The following is a 23108-nucleotide window of genomic DNA, read 5'->3' as shown; positions in this document are numbered from 1 at the left end:
AAAGATACAACGCTGTTGTAGATCAGAACAGAGCTTCATTTCTCGCGTGTTCTCACACTGGCTCAAACGTACTACTAGCTGTCTAATACCTCTTATACCAGAGAGAGTCATATCCCTGAACTGGGTCCTGGGTTTGCCTTAGTAATGTCACTCAGTCACCTTCATTGCTCCTAGGATGGTTGGAGTGGAGTGAGCTAAGATGCCAGACTTAAAAGCCTAGCAAAGATGGTAAGCCATGTAGTAAAAATATCTCCAAGATGAAAAGAAGAAAAAAAAAAATGGTTTTGAGGTTTTTTATGCAGGCTGCTACAAGGAAAAACTAGCTGAAGAGAAAAAGCTGGTAATTCAGTTCATGACACAGGGAAAAAGGACTTTTCTAGCGCTGGAAATTTGTCATGGGTTCTTGAAAAATAATGCCTGAAGAATGCTCTATTTGGGAGCATTATGGCCTGTGTTTTATTTTATGATCTCCTAGTCTCACATAAAATACTTCTAAAAAAAAAGATTATGTAAAATATGACCTTTTGCTTTCATCATTTCTCCTAAAAATAAAACTAAAGAGATTTTGCCTCCTCTTTGCTCGTAGGAGTTAACAGCCTGTGTTAGAAGGGCAGTGCCTGGGCTAAAAGAGCCTCTCTAGGTTTTTTGCTCTCTAGGTTTTTATCCCCTTGGGATAAATCAAGAAACTAATTTTAGTGAATTTGTCTCGCTGAAGAGAAGTCATTTTCTGATTGCCTGGAAGGTGGGAAAGCTAGCTTCAGACTCTTATTCCATATCAATTGTAATGTTTAACATATTTTGATGAGTTATAGTAATTTGACCACATAGTGCTTCAGTGGAAGAATGGTGATATGGACTATTTCATCAAGGAAAATGTCTTTTGGGGGGAATTACAGTGTGACAAATACACTAGCATTTTCTTCAGTAGTAATTTCTGTCAAGGGCAAGTATGCTAATGCCATCTTAAGTGTGGTATTCACTACTGTGAATGCACTCAGCCCTAGATCTATAGCATATTAACAACTGAAAAAAAAAAAAAGTTTTCATGCATCAGAAACGATGAAATGCTAAGCATTAGCATTCTGCTTTGTGCTACATGTCATTGTCTATCATACCAGCCTGGAATGCAATATTAGCCAGCCACAGAAGCTACATGATGCTATGAAAGAGAAGAAGGAAACTGTATTTTTCTTTCACTTTTTCTTACCCATGCAATGATAAATTAAGTACATCTGCAATTCCGAGTTTTATAGCTGGGGTGCTGTTCAGCATTGTATATGGCCTCTGTAGAAAATTTAATCTCCCTCATTCTATGCAGAAGATCCAGACATTCCCTCTGAGCCTCATTGTAGAAGCTGTAGGAGCAGCAATGAGCAGACATGAATGCTCAAGTCTACACATTCAATCTCTCATAGAATGCAGATGTCTCCTAGCTCCAAATGCCCAAAAAGATAAGCGAGACAAACTTCTTCAACTCTGCAGCACCAGCTACCACCTCTAGATATAGCAAGTGGAATGGAGACAGAGGAAATGTTCTTGCTGTTGCCTCAGGTGAGAGAAATAAGTCATCAAGAAACACAAATATATCAGAAGGGGCTTTTTTGCAGGTGTAACTATTCTTCTTATGCCACAGCTGTGCTGTGCCCAGAGTAATGCAAGGAAAGATGAATTTCCCATCACAGACAAATTAAGGAAAGCAGGATGGAGAAGAGGTAAGGGAAATGAGGTCCCCCACCAGAGAAAGCAGAGTCCAATAAAGTCATCTGCACTTAAACTGGACTCAGCAGAGCTTAAAAGGAAGGAGGCAAAGAGCAAAAAGTGATGTGGCTAAACATTTGCAAAAGTAGTCTGGACAGGATGAAATGCCTGTCATGGAAGACATTTCTAGCCAACAAAAATTTCAGCAAACTGCTAAAATTCTGTATTGTTTGTGCCTCACACACTGATAGGAGGAAGATGAGCAATGTCAACATAAACAGAAAGCAGTGGCCTACCAAAGTTCCCTGTTAAAAAGTACTCTGTGCAAGTGCATGAATGCACTTCCAAGCAGAAATATATCCAATATGGAGAGCCCACAATCCATTCAGACTAATCCCTGACTAATTCTCATGTGCTTCTATTGGTGAAAATGACAAAGGTATATACAGTGCTGGAGTTGTCTGGTCATACACCAGTGGCACCCCAGGAGAGAACTGATGCTCTAAATCACGCAACAGCCATCAAACACATAACAGTTCCTAAACTAAAAAAGCAGGTATTTCATCCTCAGCTACTTTATATTCAATTTATAAAGCTATCTGGTATTCTCATTTGATCACTATAAGATTTACTGTTATATTTAGAATCATAGAGCTCTGAGCACAGTGTTTATCATCTACTAATGTTTATGTCATTTTGTATAGCAACATTTACTATGGAATGGACAGAAGTACTAAAAGAGAAAGCTGATATATGAGACTTTTAAGAAATGCTTCTGTTCTTCTGTTGCCTTTTAGAATTCAGGCCAGAACTCAGTCATAGCAACTTTCCAGGAAAGTGTAGAGTGGAATGGTTTTGGGCTAGTCCACATCACACAATCTTTATTCTCACTGATCTTGAAAGCAGCAGCTATTCAATAATCTGAAGTTTAAATTTCATTCTGCTGTAATCTTGAGCGCATGACTCAGAAAGACTCACTATTACTGATGATTCCCTATAGAAAAAGGGAAGGCTTCACATCCAAAGGGCTGATAATACCATAAATTTAGCAAATTTATCTCCATTAAATATCCACAAATATCTCCATTAAAAAAGTAGAAAAATATATTTCAGAGTTCATTATAAGGTCAGTCTCTTAAGTTTAAACAGCTCAAATGATTAAACCAGCAGAAGTATACTAGAAATGGATCTTTTTATTGACTGAATTGGATAAACAGATTAATTTTTAAAAAAAAATCATATTACAAACTGGTGCAGGACCATAAAATCAGTTTGTACATGTAGAGATGTCATCCTTAACCTGCACAGCTCATGCAGCGCTGTAGCCCGTTCTCGTTGCAGGCCGTGCACTTGAGGGCTTTGAATGAGTCCGTAAAGCAGTTCCGGAACACAGACATCTTGCTCCCATGGCACGCTGAGCATGGCAGGAAACCAAAGCCCCCACAAGAGGGACACTCATGAGGATGCTGGACTCTCTGCTCAAAGAAGAATATGAAAAAGACAGGAACGTTACCTCATCAACCACCATAAGTAATGAGGGCTCCAGCACACCTGAGAATATATATTCTGCTTCTCATCTTGAGGAATACCCACTGCCCCATCCAAAGCTATACCACCACGTGGTATACCACATTATGTGGTATATCACCTGCACATCTGCCTTTTCTGTTGGTCAGATCTATACTCTATGGTCAGAGAGGCTCCCTGCACACTCATAAGTTGCATCATACTTCAGTACCTGTATTTACACTCCCCAAAATAGCCAACTAAAGGGTAGCTGGCATACGTGGACCTAAACTCTGGCATAGTTTAGGTTTAAATCAACGCCAGAAAGTATTGCAAGTGATTGACTCTAAACTCCAGGCAGTTTATCTTGATATTACATTTTCTATGCTATATGTTAAAATATTATGATTTTTAGCATCTGCATGCTTGTGCTGAACATATTCTTGCTACAGCTGATCATATCACAAAAGCAATCCAGAGCTTTTGACAAGTAACGCCTGAGGGAGCAAGTGGTATATTCAAATTTACGTGTGTAGACTGCTGAAGCCTTAAGTGTAAGGAAGAAAGATCATCAATATTCAACAATTCTACCTGGAAAGAATTGCTGCAAGAAAGGCTTGTGCCCCTTCCATTGTCCTAATTCCTGAGTGAAACAATAATTTTACCCTATTTTGTGTGGGATTAAAGAAAATTATGAACACAAGAAATTTCAAAGCCACATTTAAGGTTCCATTGCTGAAAATACTGCTAGTTTGTTTAATGATTGCCTTTAAGTTCTGTATCAGAGAAATGAAAGGTTCACCTTGTTGGATACTTACCATAGCACAGATATTTGCCACTGCTGAGTACAGACTTTACAGTTTTATTTGCAAAGGAAGGCCAAAATCCACACAATTTTTATTAATGTTAGTCTAAGGAATTATGCACCATTAAAAAATTACAAGTTATTACCAGAGTATACTAAAATATGTGCAGATAATGTAGTCCTTGTATATTCATTGAGAAAACTAAACACATATCTGCAAAACAATTAATAATAGCTAAATAATTAACAAATAATAATAGGTAATTTTTAATAAATAATAATAATATAACAGTTCAAGTGAACATGCAAAAAAGTACTTCTTTTTCTCTTGTAGCTCATAAACTGGCATTTTCTTTTTCACTGAGCAAGAAGCACCTGTAACTATTAACTTCTTTATGGACAATATTTAGAAGCATTTAATATAAAACTATCACTCTCTTTGTCTCAAGAGTGTCCACACTTTTCATAATTCATGATGAGGCTTTACTTCCCTTGAAATTATGGCAAATAATCTCAACATTTCACTAGAAAAATGTTTTTAATCTCTACATACATAATTGCTTGCTAGGCTTGCTAGTATCTGTTTTTCCATTGTAGTTAAGATAACCAACAACAAAAAAAAAACATACAAAAATTGATTTAGTTGTTTTCTGAACAGTGGTCACTTTCTTCTTGAACAGAGGACAGTTTGTATAACTACTTCTGCATCTTCATCAATGAAGAAACCTGACTGCCTTTGCAACTGTAGCAAAACCATCTTTGAAAAAAACTAAAAGGTAATTCTGTGCAGTAAGGAGATATCAGTCTGCTGTAGTCTGACATTGTTTGTCTTATAGATGTACTTTCTGTCCCAAGATCAAGACACATACTGGGCTACGTAATAAAGATATATGACCCCCAAAGCAGGACCTGGGGACATTTCATTCCAAAGTAATTTTAAAAAGTAAGTTATATTAGTTAACCTTCCTAATCAGACAGCAAGAACACTGTATGTTTTAATCATACGTATATTTTTGTTTAATAGTCTCTGATTAGCTATCCAATATGGTTCAATATGGCCAACAGGTTCTTCTGCATTTTGTACACCAATACCTACTACACTCAGTCAAGAGGCAAGGAACACTTGGCTCAGTTGAAGAACAGTCCAGCCAAATGCAGAAGGTACCATCTGCACTGCAAAAACAGGAGGCAGTTCAAGATTTACTATGAAATCTACCTTCTGAATAAGGCAGAGGTGAACAACCCTTAGGCTCAGCCTGACTGGAACTTTTGGAGTTCAAGAAGGACTTGGACTAAAAGAAGCCAACATGCTTCACAAAAAAAAAACTAATTTTGTGATAAACTCAAAGTTGTATGGCATACAAAGAGTTATTGAGAGCATGTTATGAAAGAATATGCTGTCATTTAGCTAAATGGAGGATAAGAAAAACTTGGGGTTAAATCAACCAGATGTAGCTTTCTTTGGTCCTTCATTGGTGTCTTTTGCAAACAGCATATCCTCAGTACCTATTCTTAATGCTGATGTTACATGCTTCCAAAGTGTTTTACTAAGGTATCTGAAATGTTATCTTAATTTGGTTTGGGATGATTTCAAAATAACAAGATAATTAATAGCAACCCATTCCTTTTCTAAGGACACAACCGTCCATATAACCCAGACATTATGCCAGACATTATGACACATCTCCCTAAAATTTATTTGCAGAAATACAGTTACCTCAATTTTGGTTAAGAGATCCTGCAGTTCTCCGGATTCATTCATTAGTAAAATTTTCTCAGCACCCTATTAGTAAGAAGAAGAAAAAGGTCAGCCAATTTCTTATGGGGAAAAAAAAACATGCAGAGGACAAATTTGACTCACGTTGAGCATTTTTTAATTAGGTCAATTTTAGGAGAGATAGAAGGAGAGGAGATGCTAACTGAAGTTCTGGTAGTAGTGCTTGAAGTTCATTACCAGGTGCCACATTGCATTGCCTTTTTGCGAAAGGAGGCAAGGCTTGGAAATCCTAATTGTGTTTCATTTATTTTACAGGGTATGTTTCCTGACAGAATAGAAAATATGTCTAGTTACTGTGTCAAAAATTACAATATATAATATACAACACAACACAGAATGCAGCAAAATGAGAGGGGGAAATTGTATTTCACATATTTTGGCAGTTGAGCATTGAATTAAGACATAATATGCCTAATGTATAACACAAGAAGAAAAAGGGTAATGAAAATACTGTAACAACATTGAAGTCAGACACATCAATGAATAATAATAATTTAGTCTGAGTACATTAGGTCTCTAAGGGGCTGTGTGATCTGAATCAAGGCAGTACCGAAGTGTTTTTTCTTTTTTCCTCCTGAAAGTAAATGCTAAGAGATTATTGCAGACAAAATTAGAGTGTCAAAGATGATGTAAAACTGTTTTCCCTTTTCTTCTAATTAATGCATACTCTTCACTTACATAATGAAACTCCCTGAATACTAAATATTACCAAACACTTACAGACACTTTTAATCTGTGGCTCACAAGAAATCAACAAAAGGTGAGGAAACTGAGGCACAGGCTGAAGGAACTGCACAGCCCTTACCAGCTGCTAAAGGTGGCTGCCATCATGCTGCCCCAGTTTCCTAGTGTCTACATGCCCAGACTGGTACCTTTCCCTCTTGGGATTGCTTCAGACAGGAGCTGGGATGCACAGGGCTGAGGTGCAGTGGGATGGTGGCACACAGCTTGGATGTGCCCACTCTCAGCTGAAGGGGCTTCCAGCCCCAGTTCCTCACCAGCACTGCCCTCTGTGGGAGATACAGGAAAGGCTGCTGGGGAGCACAGGGAACACAACTGGGTCACTAATGTATATGTCAGCATCCAGCCATTCACATTGCCTTGCTGGGGGCTGCAGAGGCTACAAGTATCTAACCCAAAAGCCAACCAAGAGCCATAAAAAAATGATTTTGTGTGACACCTTATTAGGGTTATTCTCCCTGTAGAATGCAATTTTTGTCTAACTTTGCACAAAAAAAAAAAAAAAAAAAAAAAAAAGAAAAAAAAAAGAAAAAAAGAAAAAAAAAGCGCTTATGACTGTTTTTTAATATTTTCATTTTAACTGAAAAGCAAAACATTAATATTAGTAGATGTGACTAACACCTTTTCAATAAACTCCATTCTTACAGCTACAACACTTTTCAACAAGGTTTTTTGTTTTGTTTTTTTTTTAAATAAGTATCTACAAGGTAACTAGTTCTGGTTAATCAATCACAGAAGATGTCAGGAGATGCAGAGCAGCCCACCTTGCTTGTGCTGACTCTTCCATTGAGGTCTGTTACAGATCACAGGCACAGAGTGTATGTACCAGCTGCAACAGATGCATTTTGCTCTCCATGTCCCTATCAGAGCAGCTTTTGCAGTCTGTTGGCCCGTTTCAGGCTTGCCCTCTGTTGTTTCTCTGCTTTCACAGGGAAGGGGCACCAGAAGTGATTGGCACAACACAGGGAGGGTTGGCCAAGGCAGCCCAGGGACTACTAGCTCTGGGCCTGAATACACTGCAGAGACTTAAAGCTTGTGCTGCCTGTCTGATCCAAAAACATAAAGGATTTTAAGCTTTATTTATGTTATTGCAGCACTGCAAATGTCATACAAGCTACATGAGCCCTGGTTTGGCCCCAGTTGGGAAAGAAATTCTTCTCTGTGGCCACAGCTGGCAAAAGCATCCCCTGTGGCTTCTGCTCCTTGTCACAGGGATGCTGTGTGCTAGCACTGACTGGCTGTTGCAGCACTGTCATTAAAAGTCTGACAGGTTTCCCATTACAGATTGATATTATAAAGAATTTATACTTCAGATGACATTCAGACAGACAACTGTCTTACTTTCAAAATGGAAAGCTTCTTTACTGTGGTTTTAAAATTAAAAACCAAACATCCGAGTGACTATCAACATTTCTAAGTGTTTCAGTGTCTTTTCTGATTAATAGCTGCTTCAAGAGAAATTTCAGAAAAATCTTTTGCAGAGGTTAACCTTCCCTTTGGATCTCTGAATCTTAACACACAGAGTCTGCAATTAATAGAGTAATGAAAGCAGCTGTTACTTAAGTCCAATAGCTGTTTTCTGAGTAGAGAAGAAATTTGCTTTTCATTTTCTTCCTAGATTGCACTCAGTCCACAGCTGCCCACAAAGGGATGTGAAACATTAAAGACTCATAAGGAGCAGGCACTGCAGTGGCCAGAATGTTTAGAGAAGTAGCAGAGAGAAGTGACTTTTCAGTCTTGTTAATGAGTAAAATTCTATAATCAATCCATAAATCCTTTATCCACTAACTTCAGTAGTTCTCTACCATGGTGTATGAGCTTAGGGCTGCAGTCAGGTCTTTGGCTTTCTTTTGGCAAGGAAATGCCACAGACTTGGCTAAATCACTCAGCGGGATTTTGAGACCATTTTTATTCTTCAAAATATTTTCCCAGTTTTCTCTCTTGAGAACGTGTAGAAATTAGCATCATATTTCAGACAAAGTCCCATTAATTGCAGACCTAGGGTAAATCCAAGGTCCATTAAATGTCCTATTTCCCCAGCTCTTTACTGTCCTTAAACCAGTCTAGTGCTCACCTATCTTGGATGTAGCACATTACTGTTTCAAAATGTAATTCTTCTACTGATTTGGGGAAGCAGCCTTTTTTCCTCACTTTTCTTTCTATACAGAGAAAACCTAGCATGGCACTGCAGCATCTCTCACATTTGCTGTGAGGATAAGTCACCTCCTTCATCTCCTTAGAAAAAGTTTTAAGTTTAGGGGAGAGGTCTGTTGCTAAAGCAGCAGAATGCAATCTCACTCCTTACCCTTACTGGACATGTCATGTTTCTTCACTGAGGCTTAGCAAAGAGGCTGACCATATATACCTCTGCCTTTGCTCAAAGTTCATATACTTTTGACCCTACAGCCCTGCATCTCTCACATGAGGTGCCCCTTGGCAGAAGACGTGGAGTATGACAACATGCCTGGAAATCTGCCCATAAACTCCAAAAATTGACACTGCAGCCTAGTACCAGCACCAGAAATGTTGGAATTTATATGAAAAAAAGCTGAAAGATTGCCATGCAAAGAGTTATCAGAGAAATTATATCCTACTGTTCCTGAAATGTTAAGATGTCAAATGGAAGAAATAAGCAGGAATATGCAAGGAGACTCAACACAGTGATTGCATCACAGTTTTACTGCCACAGAGCTATTCATATCCAACCCATCCAGTGAATGCCAGGAGAATGTGATTAACAAAACATGGAGGTAACTGAGAGCTACTAATCCCATATGGCACTGCAGAGCAGAAAAAATGAACTGTTATCACTTGCATAACAAATAAAAATTGTATGGATATTTTCTAAAACTCAATTACAAAAGTAGCCTCATCTTTCTTAGGAAAAAACCATAACCAACAAGTCAAATAAAACAATTTTACCATACATCTCATGCTATTGTGGGTTCAACACAGCTGGGAAAATTAAATAGGAAACAGTTTTTTAAGTAAAAAAAAAAAATTAGATTCATATATTTGAAAAAGATTCAAGTAGGTTTATACAGTACATGAGTACTGAATTCATTTACATATTTAAATTGAAAAATAAAATAAATGCATTTTTAAACTGGTATGAGGTGAGCTAACATGTTTACTAAAGCTGGCACTTTTTAATGTGCATTCTTTTCCCAGCAGAGTGGGTCTTTTTTTTTTCTCTCTCTCTGGTTTCTGAAAGTCATTGTTCTTCTTCTTTGGTATCCCAGCAGATGGCATAATTCCATTTCAGATGGAGACAGCCTCAGGTGAAAAGGAGGGATTAGATCAGCTGGTAAAGCACTTGCTGCAGAAAGAACCTGCAATTTCCTGACAGACTGATATTTAGACAGTGTGTGTCAAGAAATACAATAATTCAATCTTGAATAAATGAGAAGATTAAAAACCTGCTGTACTGCAGCACACAGGACTTTGCTTGACAGGAGCTTAATATGATTTTTCTATTTCTTCTGCCCCAGTCACTGTTTTGTTTTGTTCCTCCTGTGCAGGCAATGATAAATTCCACAGCACTGTGAAGATTTATCAGCACAGCCTGCAGTGCTCTCACAACCTTGTCCCTGCTCCTGAAGAGCTCAGAGACCATATACTTTATCAGATGCACAGATGCTGTCTTCTGCTGCCTTTGTTACATTTCTCTCATTAAAAATAATCTTGTTCTCTTTCAAAACTGTTCATATTTTAATTAGAGGTTGAATTTTTTTTTCTCTTTCTGACTCATGGAAATGTGCCTGGCATTATACAGATTCTCCTTTGTATTGCTACATGCAGTCTTCTTCAGGGATGGATTTTCCAGGAAATAAATATTCAGAATTTTTAAAAGAGGCAGAAAAAGAGAGAAAATATTGCATGATTAATTTACTGACAGAGCAGGCTCCTAGATTTCTCTGTTGTGTTTGCATCACAGAAGATAATTATCATAAAAGGCATTATAGAAATGTCCATTGTTAACAATGAGACCAAATTCTGTAATTAGTTCTCAATCACATTTTAATGACTCACAAGCCCAGTTCAGATTCCAGCCAGCTCACTGCCTTTGGAGCAATTGTTGCCTTGTCCTAAGGTGCCACATCCCCCAGGCACTGCCAGAGCTGGGAGGTGATTACCTGTGTCCAGACCTTCTCCACATGGGAATTGCACTCCTTCCTTCTTATTTCTCTTCTGACATGAATGAATTCCAGCCTCCCTTATGAAGCCATATTAAGGCAAAGAAATAAAAACTACAATAAATTTGGGGAGTTTGCCATGTTTACCAAGCAGAGTGTGTGGACACAGATCACTTGCCAGAGCAAATGATTCGTTCACCCTGAGGCTGTCCCATGGCCCTGCCAGTCCTGGCACTCCCCTTGGCTCTTGGTTTTCCCATCCTGGTTCATCTCAACTAAACCACATTAGAGAGTGCTGCTTTAGTTTGACAGTCCTTAGTGGAGGGCAGAAACCTTGTCTGTGAGCACAGGTGAGGGCACCCATGTTGGCAGAGCAAAGGGATGCCACCCTCTGGGCTTGCCATGATGCTCCCCACGAACAGAACAATCATTTCCTGAAACCCTTCCTGCTTGCAAAGCAGATTTTCCACAAATAATATTGCTGCTATGTGGTATAACTTTAATCCTCTCCTGGGGCCAGACTGTTCTATTTCACCACTGTGTGCCTCATCAAAGTAATAATAATAATTAAAAAAATATTTAAAATAAAATAAAAGTAGAAAGAACGCACCCCTAATTGTGATTTTATTATGAGTTTTTTCGTAGACCAATACTTTTTTCCCTTGTGTTAAACAATGTCAATGGAGTTGCCATGCTGTAAAAAGTGTCTGTAGACCAGAAGATCAAATTCTTTCTTCATTTTTTACCTACATAATGTAAAACCTGCTGAGTACCTATCAGAAGGCAGCTGGACATCTAGATTTGTCTCTCCCACAGGTAGCTAGCTTCCTAACTCACTTGCCTTGCTTTCTATACTTCTTCAAAACATCTTGTGCAATACTTAATAGTTTTAAAGAGATTGTATTGCTTGTTGGTCCTCTGTTAAAAGTTTCCCATGATCTTGGAAAAATAATTAAAAAAAAACCAGCAGTGAAATAATGGGCCATCCATCACACCAACACGACTATAACCAGGCCTCACTTAGAGCTGAGCAAATAACTTATTCAATCCATTTCAGTATTTTAACTCAATTATTTTGACAAATTAATCACACACATGGACTGAGATTTTCTTGAGCTCAGTCATAACTCACTGCTTTTATTTTCAGTATGATAATTAGGTGAGCAAACTTTAGTTTGAATCCTGTTAAATCTGAAGTTGCTTTTGAACCAAGGACTTCTGTTCCTTCCTGGCTGGAGAAATCTCCAGCTCAGGTTTTTGATAAAATTATTCTGTACTAGGAAGTGAAATTCACTCTCTGCTAATATTCTACACAGAGGTGACTTTGCAGTTGGTGCAATGGTCTGGCAAACCCTGGGCCAGAAAATGCATTTGTTAGAGTGCTTGGGGAAGTTCACCTCAAGCAGAGAACACTGAGAGCTGGAAAGTGGGTGGGGAGAAAGGGTAGAAAGGATCTTTTAATGTTTATACAGGCCTAATACCAATTAAACTCTGATTGTTGATTGCATTTTATTTCAATACTTAAATCTTTTGAGAAAATGAAAGTGTTAAGCAATACAAACAATAATCCTGCTGTGTTTAAATATAGTTTGCCTTCACAAATCACAGTCTCACTGTTGGTGCTAATTGCTAGTTCCTTTCTGCTTGAGACAAATATCTTCTCTGAATTCTCAAGCTGTATTCTGTGTACCACTTTCCAGAATAATTTTCTTCTGAAATGATTTTTTTTCAGTTTCAGAGAAATACATTTCAAAAGTACAGGTTGTCTGTAATGAAAACATGATTTCAGATATCAAAAGGCTTCTAGACTTAGAGTACCAGAGTACAAATTTGGATTATAACTTTCAATTTGGTGTTTATGTCTTTCAACAGGGCAGAGTTGGGCTGTTTTTCTCTTTTACTGTTAGCATTTTCTAAAATTAATTATTATGAATTTTACACTTAAAATGATGATCAGTTGGTTGCATATGCGTGATACAGACTATAACATATAAAAGTAATTGTCTGACACTCTAAGCTGTTAGTTTCACAGCTATGGCTAAATGACAAATTTATGCTATGTGTGTTCACCTCCCTGGGTAACTCATATGCACAGGTTCTCCTGTGGTTTAAAAAAAAAAATAATCCATTTCTCTAGATTGTCATGGTTTCAACTACAAAAATATGTTATTTTTTAAGAAACATGGGATACCTTAGATTGTTTTACTGCATCTTACTACCCTCTTTATAGCCTCTCCCCAGTTATCTTTTGCATCTTCAGATCAAACCTACCACTGTCTGTGCTGCACATCCCACAAAGTGATCTCTGCCTTTGATTGTTCCCATCATTCCAGCACTTTAAATGATTTTCTAAAAAAACTGCTTCTCATTCATCAGGATTTTCATCTGTTCTTCCAGACTGCAGAATGAAACAGAGGCTTGTGCTTTACTTACCCCAAGGTAATGGCCATCAATAAACACAACAGGGAGTGAGGGAACTTCACAGACTCTCCTGCATCTTTCATCTAGTTCTTTTCCATAATCACTGTTCAGGGCAATGTTTTTTTCCTCAAATTTAACTCTGTGGTTTTGAAAGATCTTTCTAACCAGTTCGCATCTTTCAAAAGTGGTTCTCACCACACGAAGGCTGGTGGTATAAATTACTATGCGGCCAAATTCTGGCATTGTTGATACCTGGGGGGAAAAAAAGTGGAAAAAAAAAATTGCAAGTATATTAAATGAAGAATCAATAGTTTCCAAGTATTGAGCATTTTCATTAAAAATATTATTTAAACAAAAATAAGCATCTTGAAAACACAAAACTACATTGTACTATTTTCAAATGTGAAGATGGAGAGGAAGAATTAAGTTCTTGTAATCAACAGTTTAAGGTAATTTAAGATGTTTATCTAAGAAAGGTGCAATTTATGTTTTTTGGAAAGCTTTGGACATGGTGAATCAAGCCAAATAGTTTCAAGAAATTGATTTATTTTAGATTCTGGAAGACTTCCAAATATGAGTAAGTCATAACTCTTTTGCTGTTGTACGCAGTTCCCCTTCCTTCCCTAAGAAGCAAAATATGATTTTGTGGGTTAATCCCCTCTCAGCTATTAAAACATTTCTTCAAGGGTGCAATAGTGATGTGAATATAGGACTCCCTGACACCACTGGGTTTAGAGATGTCTGGTTCCATTATAAGAGTGACTTGTGTTTGCACAAACACAGTTTGGTATTAATTTCCCAGACTAAGTCTAAACTTGCCAGCTGAGTTCTTGTTGACATCCTCCTTCCAGCACAGACAAGAGCCTAAGATAAACTTCATCACATTTGTGAGCCAACACTCACAGAATACTTCAGGTGTCTCCATGCTGAACTAGATTATGACTGCAGAGGGGACAGATGTATCCCTAATTTTTATTGGGGATCCATGTCTGACAATATTTTAAAGCCCACTGCAGCTAAAGAGGCAATTTCCTTGGCTGTAATAAGTTTCGAACTGCAATTCAGACTTTACATTTTATTACTCCTTCAAATGTAAAGGTTTATGCAATATCTTTCTTTTCTGGGATGAAAACAGTTATGGACAATAAATACTACAGGGATTAGTTTGTCCAAGAGGGTTGTACTTTCTCAAAAAGCCTGAGAATCATTGCTTTAAACAAAGACTTTATGTTCAGATAAACTACTAATATCCCTGTTTGGTCTTTTCAAAGGGGATAAGGCATTTCCAAGCTTTTTCATTTATCTATTTGTATTGAGCAAATTATATTTAATCACTTCAGCATTATTTCAGAAGTAGAATAATATGTTAGAAAATAATAGGCAAATACACCTGTAATATACTCCACCAATCTATAGAAAATTAACCTGAACACGTAAGAGGCAAACACATAATTTTTTATCTCATGTAATAACTGTAAAAAAAAGTTGTAAAGTTGGGTAGATGTTATGGCAGATTTTGCCAAATAACGATTTATCTTGCTACGTAAATGCAAAAAATATTCATTGCAAAAAGCATACTCTGCTGTGAAAGCTGTTTACAAGGTTTGATATGTGAAGAGTTCTCAGGAAAAAACTTTTCATTTATAGATGACTGGACATGTGATTGCAAACATGTAATTTATCAGTTGTCTGTCTCCTGTTCTGGGAAGGAAGCACGTTGTCATAGGTTGGTATTTATTTCTCTCTGAACAGGTGCCAGAAATTCAATTTTAGGAACAAAGGTTACAGAAAGTGGGCTAATCTTCTCCAACATGTTCTCTAGGCTGAAAATCTTTTATGTCGTTACTGCAGCATTTACTCTTCTCCAGCATATTTTCACACATTAGAGGATTATCTTGTTCTCTACTCATAAGTACTTTATATAAACACTGTCAAATATTTTACTAACCATGCACAGGTTGCAGGAAGGAAGAGGTGTTCATCTTTTTTAGAAGTAACCAAAAGGATTTCTTAAAAAAATTCCTTCAAAAGATAATTTCACTACTTTTTTTCTCCTCTTTAGATGCAAATACATTTTAAAGTGGAAAACCATTAAGTAGGATGAAAATTCTTGTTCATATATAGCTCTAATCTCTAATGCTCTTTGTTCCTAGACACCAGCACTGGCAGCATAGCAACAGACAGTCATTATCTGGTGAAGCATCAGGACTATGGTGTCCTTACAGCATACAAATAAGCAGCTGAAGACACGGAAAAATGGAAAGTTGTAAAGTGATCTGCAAAGATATCAAGTGGGAGGTGTGTATGCAGAGTCACTTTTATGTCTGTGCTTTTATTTTTTCCTAATGTGTTAGTGAATAAATACCCTTGTTTGCCTTGTGCAGATGTATCAAAGGCATTGAGTAAATAATTCCTTATGGACATTTTAGTAAATACCTTGTTTTCTGTGCTACAAACACACAGAACTTGTCTTTGGCAGGACTTTATCATACCAGTGAAAACCACCCCTGTTAAACCATGCTGGTAGTTAAAAATAGAAGTCAAGACAGTTAGAGAGGTTTATATGTTTTCCCTGCTGAAAATCGATGCTAATTCCTATTTTGCTACCCAAATCAATGAGTACAACCTGTGATATTTAGAATACACTCTTGAAGTCAGTCAACCAAAAACTGAACACTGTGCTTTACATCATAGGTTGGAACTGTGGCAGAACAATAATAAATGGCAAACAGTGTGGACAAATTAATACAGAGGCATTTCAGAAAATTAACTTTACAAGTTTGTGTAAAAAGCCTTGAATTAGAATAATCTAATGTAATTTGCAAACGCAGAAAAAAATAAGCTGAATTTAAAGAGAAGGTGATTCCACAGTTAATGGGCATTACAAAACTTTACTCAGGAGGTAGATGTTGGACAGATGAGCAAAGCAAAAGACCTGGGGCAACTGACATTGACCATTTTCTTTCACATCTCATAAGTAGGATTCTCATTAAAACCTGAAGCTCATGGAAAAAATTTGGCCTGAGGTGAAAACTTTTGTGTTTCAGAGGCAAAAAAGTTGTTTTCATAACAATCCTCAATGCCATTTACAGGTTTTACTTTGACAGCACAGTGCCGTCATCTCCCAAATGAGCTGTTTGACTGCATCAGCCTGAAGAGTTTGCATTTTGCTTGGGAACTTCAAATAAGCAGTACACACAAAAAACCTCATAAACCCTCAAAAAAAAAAAAACCAAAAAAACCCCTCCAAAAACATCCCAAAACACGCAAAAAAAAAACCAAAACAAGGAGACAAAAGATTTTTTTTTTGCTCCTGACTCATTCTTTTCCCACACTGCTCCACCAGGTGTATCAGGGCTTTAGCAGCTGAGGCGTTGGTTACACTTCATTGCACAACTAAGAGAAACCAACACCTCTGCTGTCTCACCAGCAGCCACTTGACATAGCTGCAAATAAATGTAATTATTAACTGAGCAAGTTTTCTGCAAAGAGCACGAAGGATCTTATCCCATGAGGCTTGATACGTCAGCTTAGCATCAAGAGAGAGCAGAGAACTGAAGAAGGAATTGCTGGGGGAAAAGAGAAGATTTAATACAGCAAGCAGGTGAGCAACAAAAGAGAAGGATGCAGGGGTTGAAAAAGGGGCTGAAAATAAAGAAATAATTAAAAGTAGATTAAAACAAGAAACTTAGTGCCCCCCACTCTGAGCAAACACCATTCACACTTCTATTTGTAAAGGGAATTTATAAAATTAATTACATAATAATAATAGTAGATATTTCTTCAGCATATATTTCATGAATTGCTTTCCCAAGGCAATAGGTTTACTTTAATATCTTTTATGACATTTTCATGTCTGCTTTGATGGCAGACTCACATAGAGTGGCTCTTTATCCTTCAACCAAAACTCATAAAGTAGGTATTTTTGCAGCACCTTGAGGCATAGAGTAATTGTGCATCAAACAGTGGTAACATTATCTTTTTGAAAACCTCTGCATATGACCATGTCTGTAAGGAAGTAAACAGAGAAACCCAGCAGAAAGAGGAATATTTATTGTGTTAACCTCATTTTACTTTGGTTGCAAACAAAAGCTATACAGCAAAACTACAAAAATAATCATAGGATATTTTTTCTGTCCTCTTTCTGAAGAGAAGGTATAAATGTGGGTTTAATTTAATTGGTGTGAAAATAATAGCTGTTTACATTCATATACATCTATAATTTATTTCAATAGTGGTGTCACACACAAATTCACACTTACCTTTTTTAAAACACTTATCTTTTTCCTATGCTTGTTTCCAAGAACAAATGCAATTAGAAAAAAACAAAACACAAACCTTCTTCTGCTTTTTGTATTATATAAGCAGCTGTATTCTAGCAACAGTGGAATATTTTTTCTGTTAAGCTTAATAGGCTGGTGTAATGAGCTGAAATGTTAATGCCAACCTATATCACCTATGAAATTTTTAAAGGTTTTTACTGTATTTAGCTATAACATTCAGCTAATGTTATTCATGCAGTGGTGAATTGCTTCTGTGACCTAAATCAATGGCTGATATGCCCTTCGCTGTCTCAGAATATCATCTTTCAACACCTCATAGTGTGCTACTAGAATATGCACCCCCTGGCTTTGCCAGGAGATACTATCAGATTGGCAGAAGGATCTGCTGTCCACTAATGCAGTGGAGGCAAGAATCTAGAGTACATTGCAAACCTGCACCAGAGATGCTTCAGTGAGTCTATGCAGCATTCATGCTCTGAAGAAAACTCTGAACAAGAAAGAATGAGTATATATGTATTTATATACATATGTATATGTGTATGTGCACATACTTTTTTTTTAATGCATGCTCGCATATCCAGAAGCTCAGAAGCTTTTAAAGTTGCTTATGCCCCTAGTGATACTTAATAACTTAGAGCTTGAATTAGTACCAGTAACTGCATAGCAAGAAGAATTAGGGTCTAACAATAATTTTCTGATCACGGTCTGTTTGGCACATTTTGGTTTTATTTTCCATGCAGAAGAGAACTCTAATAGCATTCTTGTTGAATCAGTTCTGCACAAAAAGAAAATAATCAATTCAAACATTTAATTTCTGCAAGACTGAAAAGCTTCTACTAGCATTTGAGCTTCAAAATGCTTTCAAAATATTTGCTAAGTGTAATTAATGCTTTCTGAAAGAATTTTTTAAAGTGAAAAGCTATCAACAAAACTTTCAGGTTTTTTCTACGTGACACTTCTTTAGAGCATGCATGTTTTCCAAAATGTAAAGCATTTAATAAAAAGCATACTTTTTGTTATGTCCCTGTTTAGATGAAAATAGGCAACATTCTTTGAATGAGATGGCTGGGGACTGGAGGTCTGTGTTCTAGTGGAAATTACAATACTTGCCCTCACAACAAGATAATACACTGCTAAGGGAGGAGGGAATGAGTCCCTTCTGACTGTCATTGTTTGCTGCCTGCTTCAAAGGAAAGGTTTATGGATTTTTTTCAGGAAGAACTGATTCACTGGCCGGAAGACATCTTTAAGAAAACAGACCTCTTCAACCAAATAAAAATATTTTTCTTTGGCAGGTAAGATCTACTTACACATACGGGAGGCATTGGAAGCGGTCCCCAGCCACAGAATGTCCTCTTGGTATAAAATCACATTCCCTTTCACTTCTCTTTTTGCAGTTTCAGCCTTCCATGAACTCTCACGCAGCAAAGAACAATGTGCACTTAAATGTAAAGTTAAGCACTCTCTAAAGTGCTTTACTACGTTAAGTCTGCAATCCTGTTTACAGTCTTCAAGGACCTCACACTGTATCAATGTTGGGGAAAATTCAGAACCTGAGTTTCATTAAATTTAGAAACCCATGCATCTTAGTAAAGCTCTGTAGAACTAAGACTGAATTTCTGCAACATATACTCAAGTCAAAGCATGTACTGACCTGCTGAACACACTGCTTAAAAAGCACTACACTTTTTCTTACCCGGTTTTTGCAATTACAGGTTCCATAACTGTAGGACTTGGAGTCTGTGACCCTATTGGGACAATAAAATGATATCACCAGCTATCATCCTCATAGCCATCAATCAGCAAGCTGGGGAGGTCTATGCTCCAGTTTACAAGAGCAGACATCCAGAGCTGCACTCCTGAACAAGGCAGCCAGACCTTGGAACAGGCCCAAATACAGACACTTGTTTTGCTTTCCCAGGGAAAGTGGTCAGGTCACTGTTTCTTTCAGATTTTAAAATAGCACAAATACTTCTGTTCCTTGTGCTTGCCTGTATTCTGGCACTCACCTGCTTCCCAAACAGCAGCCCTAGGAATATATCCATTTCCAAAAGCTGTTAGGAGTGCAGGGTCCTCTGCCTGACTGGGCATTCCAGCAAAGGACATGAAACAACTCTTTTTTTTCCTGTATCAGTTTTAGCTCTGAGGAGCTGGTCACAGTTATAGAGAAGGGCTGTGATCCACCAAGAACCTGAATCCTCTGATGTTCTGACTTCTAGGCAATTGTTGTCTCTATTACCTATGCACCCACCACATACTGCTGGCTATAAAATAAGTTTTACTTCCTTAAGTTTGGAATCCTCAAAATTGTTGAACTGCAGCATAAAATAGAATTAGTATGTCAGTACACTTAAAGCATAGGTATATCAGTATGTATATGTATATATTCATATATGTATATGAATAACAAATATGTTAATTATTTGTACTTTTCAGGCTGTATATCAACTTTGGAGATGTCAGATGAAAATAACAAAAGTAATAAAGATAATGCATACTATATGAACATTGTTTCTTTCATCTTAAAGAATTCAAAGCCACTTTACACAAAAATCACTTGACTAAAAAAGCAAAAGGAGGGCTTTTCACCCTCCAATGCTATGTGTATGTGCATTGTCACCCTTTCTGTTCTTCAAATAATACAACATAACATCATACCTTATTTTCTACAGCAGGCTTTCCCTCATATCTTCTGGCACACACCAATGTGCAGGGGATGTCAAAGGATTTTCATTTCAAAGAAGAAAAAATACTTACAATTTTTAGCAGAGCAAAGGAGTGCAGGGCATGACCCTGCCTGTCCCTGATCTCTGTAACGCTTCCTCGATCGGCAGTTTCAGAAGGTTCAAAGATGACAACTGAGCTCAGCTCCCAGTGTCCTCTTTACTGCTCATCCAGCACACACCCATGCAACCAGGTGACAGCCTCTTCTCAGGTGACTCGAGCTCAGATAAGAGAACAGGTTATCTCCCTAAGATTCATGGACACTGATAGACCCTTATGTAGATTTTCTGAAGACAAAGTACCTGCTGCAGGTGTGGCACTGAGTCCAGGAGAAAAAGCAAACTCCTGTTCAAAAAGGCACAGTGATGCTGTGGAAGTCAGGCAGGGCAAAGTTTAATACCATGTTCAATTTAGTTGAAAAAAGATCCATATCTGTCCATGCCTAATTGGATTTTATTTATCAAGCATTGGAAAGCTTATCGGTATTTTCTTATTAGTTCATTTATGCCATTCTGCATGTGATAAGAATAAATGAAACCTTTGAAAATCAGAAGGAAAGATAATCCTGTGAGTAATTCTAACCTAGTCTGCAATTCTCACAGGAAGAAACAATACTGTGATATAATCCTTTCTTTTGCTTCCTTGCTCTTTATTTCTCTCTCTTCATATTTAACAATTCAACACGTTCCAGAAATTCTTCCCAGAGAAAGGAGACAGTCTCTGGAAAGACCCTTGGCCATGTTACATAGATTTATAGGAAAGGAGAAGAACTTTGTTGTTCAAGGACATTGCCCCCAAAGAATGAAGGGGAAGAAAACTACTTTCAGTTGTTACTACTGATAGTTTTATCCTCAGCAGTTAGCATGAGACACTGCTTGAAAAAGTGAAGTCCAACAACCACCTCTCACATCATGCAGTTTTTTGAACTAATCTTGTATACAAGAGAGGAGGCTTGAAACCAGATATGTTGTACCTAGACCATCCTGTGACATCAGTGAAGCTACTTGTGGCACATGGAGGGTAGGCTGAGACAGGTTGCAGCTGAGCTGTCTACACTAGTTGAGTGTATCTGTGTTCTATGCCTTAGAGTCTTCATCAAATTAGTAGAGCTCATCTTTCTTTTTCTTCCCAAAAGAAATATAATGACTTACAAGAAATGGTAGGGTATTTTTGATCTCTGAAGTGTCTTAAGCTGCATAGCCAGCACAATAATGCATAAAATTATACATATAAATGTATATAGCTGATAAAATGCAAGCATTTAGACAATCAAACCACACCTCAGCAAAGTATTGTATCTCACACCCCTTTTATGAAGAAGCAGAAAACTTCATCTGTTCCTGGAGAATGAGACATTATTACAGCAAGGACTAATGATGACCAAAATATCATCCTAGAAACAAAAAATATCCAAAATTTATCAAAAGGTCCCTTTTTCAGTTTCCATGCAAAGCCCTCAAACTTAATCTTGGTGATCTGAGAAAAGGCTTCAAATTACACACTCTTCACCAAGCACCATTTTTATATCTCTTAACTTTATATCTTTATCTCTCTTTTTATATCTCTTTATAGTTTATCACAGCCTAAAATGTTGCTTATAAATGAAATATAATAACAGAGTTAATTAATAAAACACTGTCACACTGTTCTTAAAAAGCGATGGAAATATATTTCTCAGATAATCCAGTAAGGGCAGTAAGAAACAAATCATGGCTATTTCTTACATAATTGACTTTATTCCATTTTTTTTTTCATTATTCAAACCCCTTTCATTATTGCAGAGATCTCTGTAATTCAATCTGCCAACTTCCTCCCCCCCACCCCCTCTTCAGCCTTATAAAGACACCAAGGAAAATACAATGTTAGAAGAACAAAGCAATTAGCAATAAAATGTTAGAGCCAGAAAAATGGTCCCACCATTAATCTTTTTACAGATGGCCTGTGGAAACCAGGGTTCCAGTAACTCTGAAACTTCTACTGCCAGTACAGAGAAAATCTTTATGACTTCATCCAGATCAGAAAAATCTGACATAATTCAGGGCAGTGCAGTTTTCTTAGCAGCACTAGCCAGAGAAATCAATTTTAGAAAATTTTAAGCAAGCAGTGCAATCATGATTCAAAAATAATTTCTAATAACTATGTAAAAGAAAAATATTTGTCACTGATAAGGTTGACTGGAATTTCATAGAGGTATTTTCTATCTCTTAAGACTACAGCTCCTGAAGCACACACATCAGTGAGGATCCAGCTGGATAAAGTCCCATGGGAGTTTCTCGATGTGTTCATTTTACTGAATTCATTTTGTGCTTGGCAGGTAAGCAAAGTGGCTTCAAACCACATGAATGGTACACTTGATTTTGTGATACAGAACCTCATCTTCATTGAGAGCCTGATTACTCCTGAGATTGCTTCAGTGGCAGGGCCATGGCACAAACCAGAACCCTTATTCTTTCACCTGCTAGTTCAAGAACTGCAATACCAGCTCTCAAACTGATTGGGAATGGGGACAGTAAATAAAGTTAAAAGTTGCTCTGGTGCTGCCCAGCAAACAGCCTGTTCATCTATTATGTTCCTCCCCTAGCAAATAATTTTAGAGCAACAAGACTTCCTATACAAGAGGAAAAATGCTGGCATTACTTTATATAAATACAGTATTAAAAACATAGCTTTTTTGAGACAATGAACACTAATCTATAAAACTACTTTCTAGCAAAACAAACTCAGTTTTTCAGCAGGGAAATGGTGCTGTTTCTAATAAGTAGTTTTTACTTCTCCTAGGTGTTTTATAGTATATTGATTGTGAACATGCTTTATATCTACCTTAACCGATACAGAACACATCATGCAAACTTCAGCCAGTGTCTGTCATAACAAAGAGTTTTCTTTGCCAATGAGATATTCTGTATTTCCCCTCTGTGCCTACTTAGTGTTGAAAGACTGACTGTAGTGTGCTGTAACCTGGCATCCAGCCAGGGAAACAATTGTTTTCTACAGGTGCAGTGTTAACAGGAAAGCTA

At 37.3% G+C, this 23108-nt stretch overlaps 1 protein-coding gene across 1 annotated transcript in view; it reads right to left on the bottom strand.

Annotated features, from left to right (window-relative positions):
* Nucleotides 1-2993: 2993 nt before the first annotated feature.
* Nucleotides 2994-23108, bottom strand: part of GRXCR1 (glutaredoxin and cysteine rich domain containing 1) — a 36306-nt gene continuing 16191 nt past the window's right edge. Inside the window, exons 2-5 of the mRNA XM_008491807.2 lie at nucleotides 19000-19024; nucleotides 13097-13320; nucleotides 5727-5792; nucleotides 2994-3173 (exon numbers count right to left, since the gene is read on the bottom strand). Of these exons, the coding sequence (XP_008490029.2) occupies nucleotides 2994-3173; nucleotides 5727-5792; nucleotides 13097-13320; nucleotides 19000-19024 (495 nt within the window). The remainder of the gene's footprint in view (nucleotides 3174-5726; nucleotides 5793-13096; nucleotides 13321-18999; nucleotides 19025-23108) is intronic.

Source organism: Calypte anna, chromosome 4A (assembly GCF_003957555.1).
Source record: "Calypte anna isolate BGI_N300 chromosome 4A, bCalAnn1_v1.p, whole genome shotgun sequence".
NCBI lineage: Eukaryota > Metazoa > Chordata > Aves > Apodiformes > Trochilidae > Calypte > Calypte anna.
The sequence above is the reverse complement of the archived record's forward strand: the minus strand, read 5'-3'. Positions and strand labels throughout refer to the sequence as shown.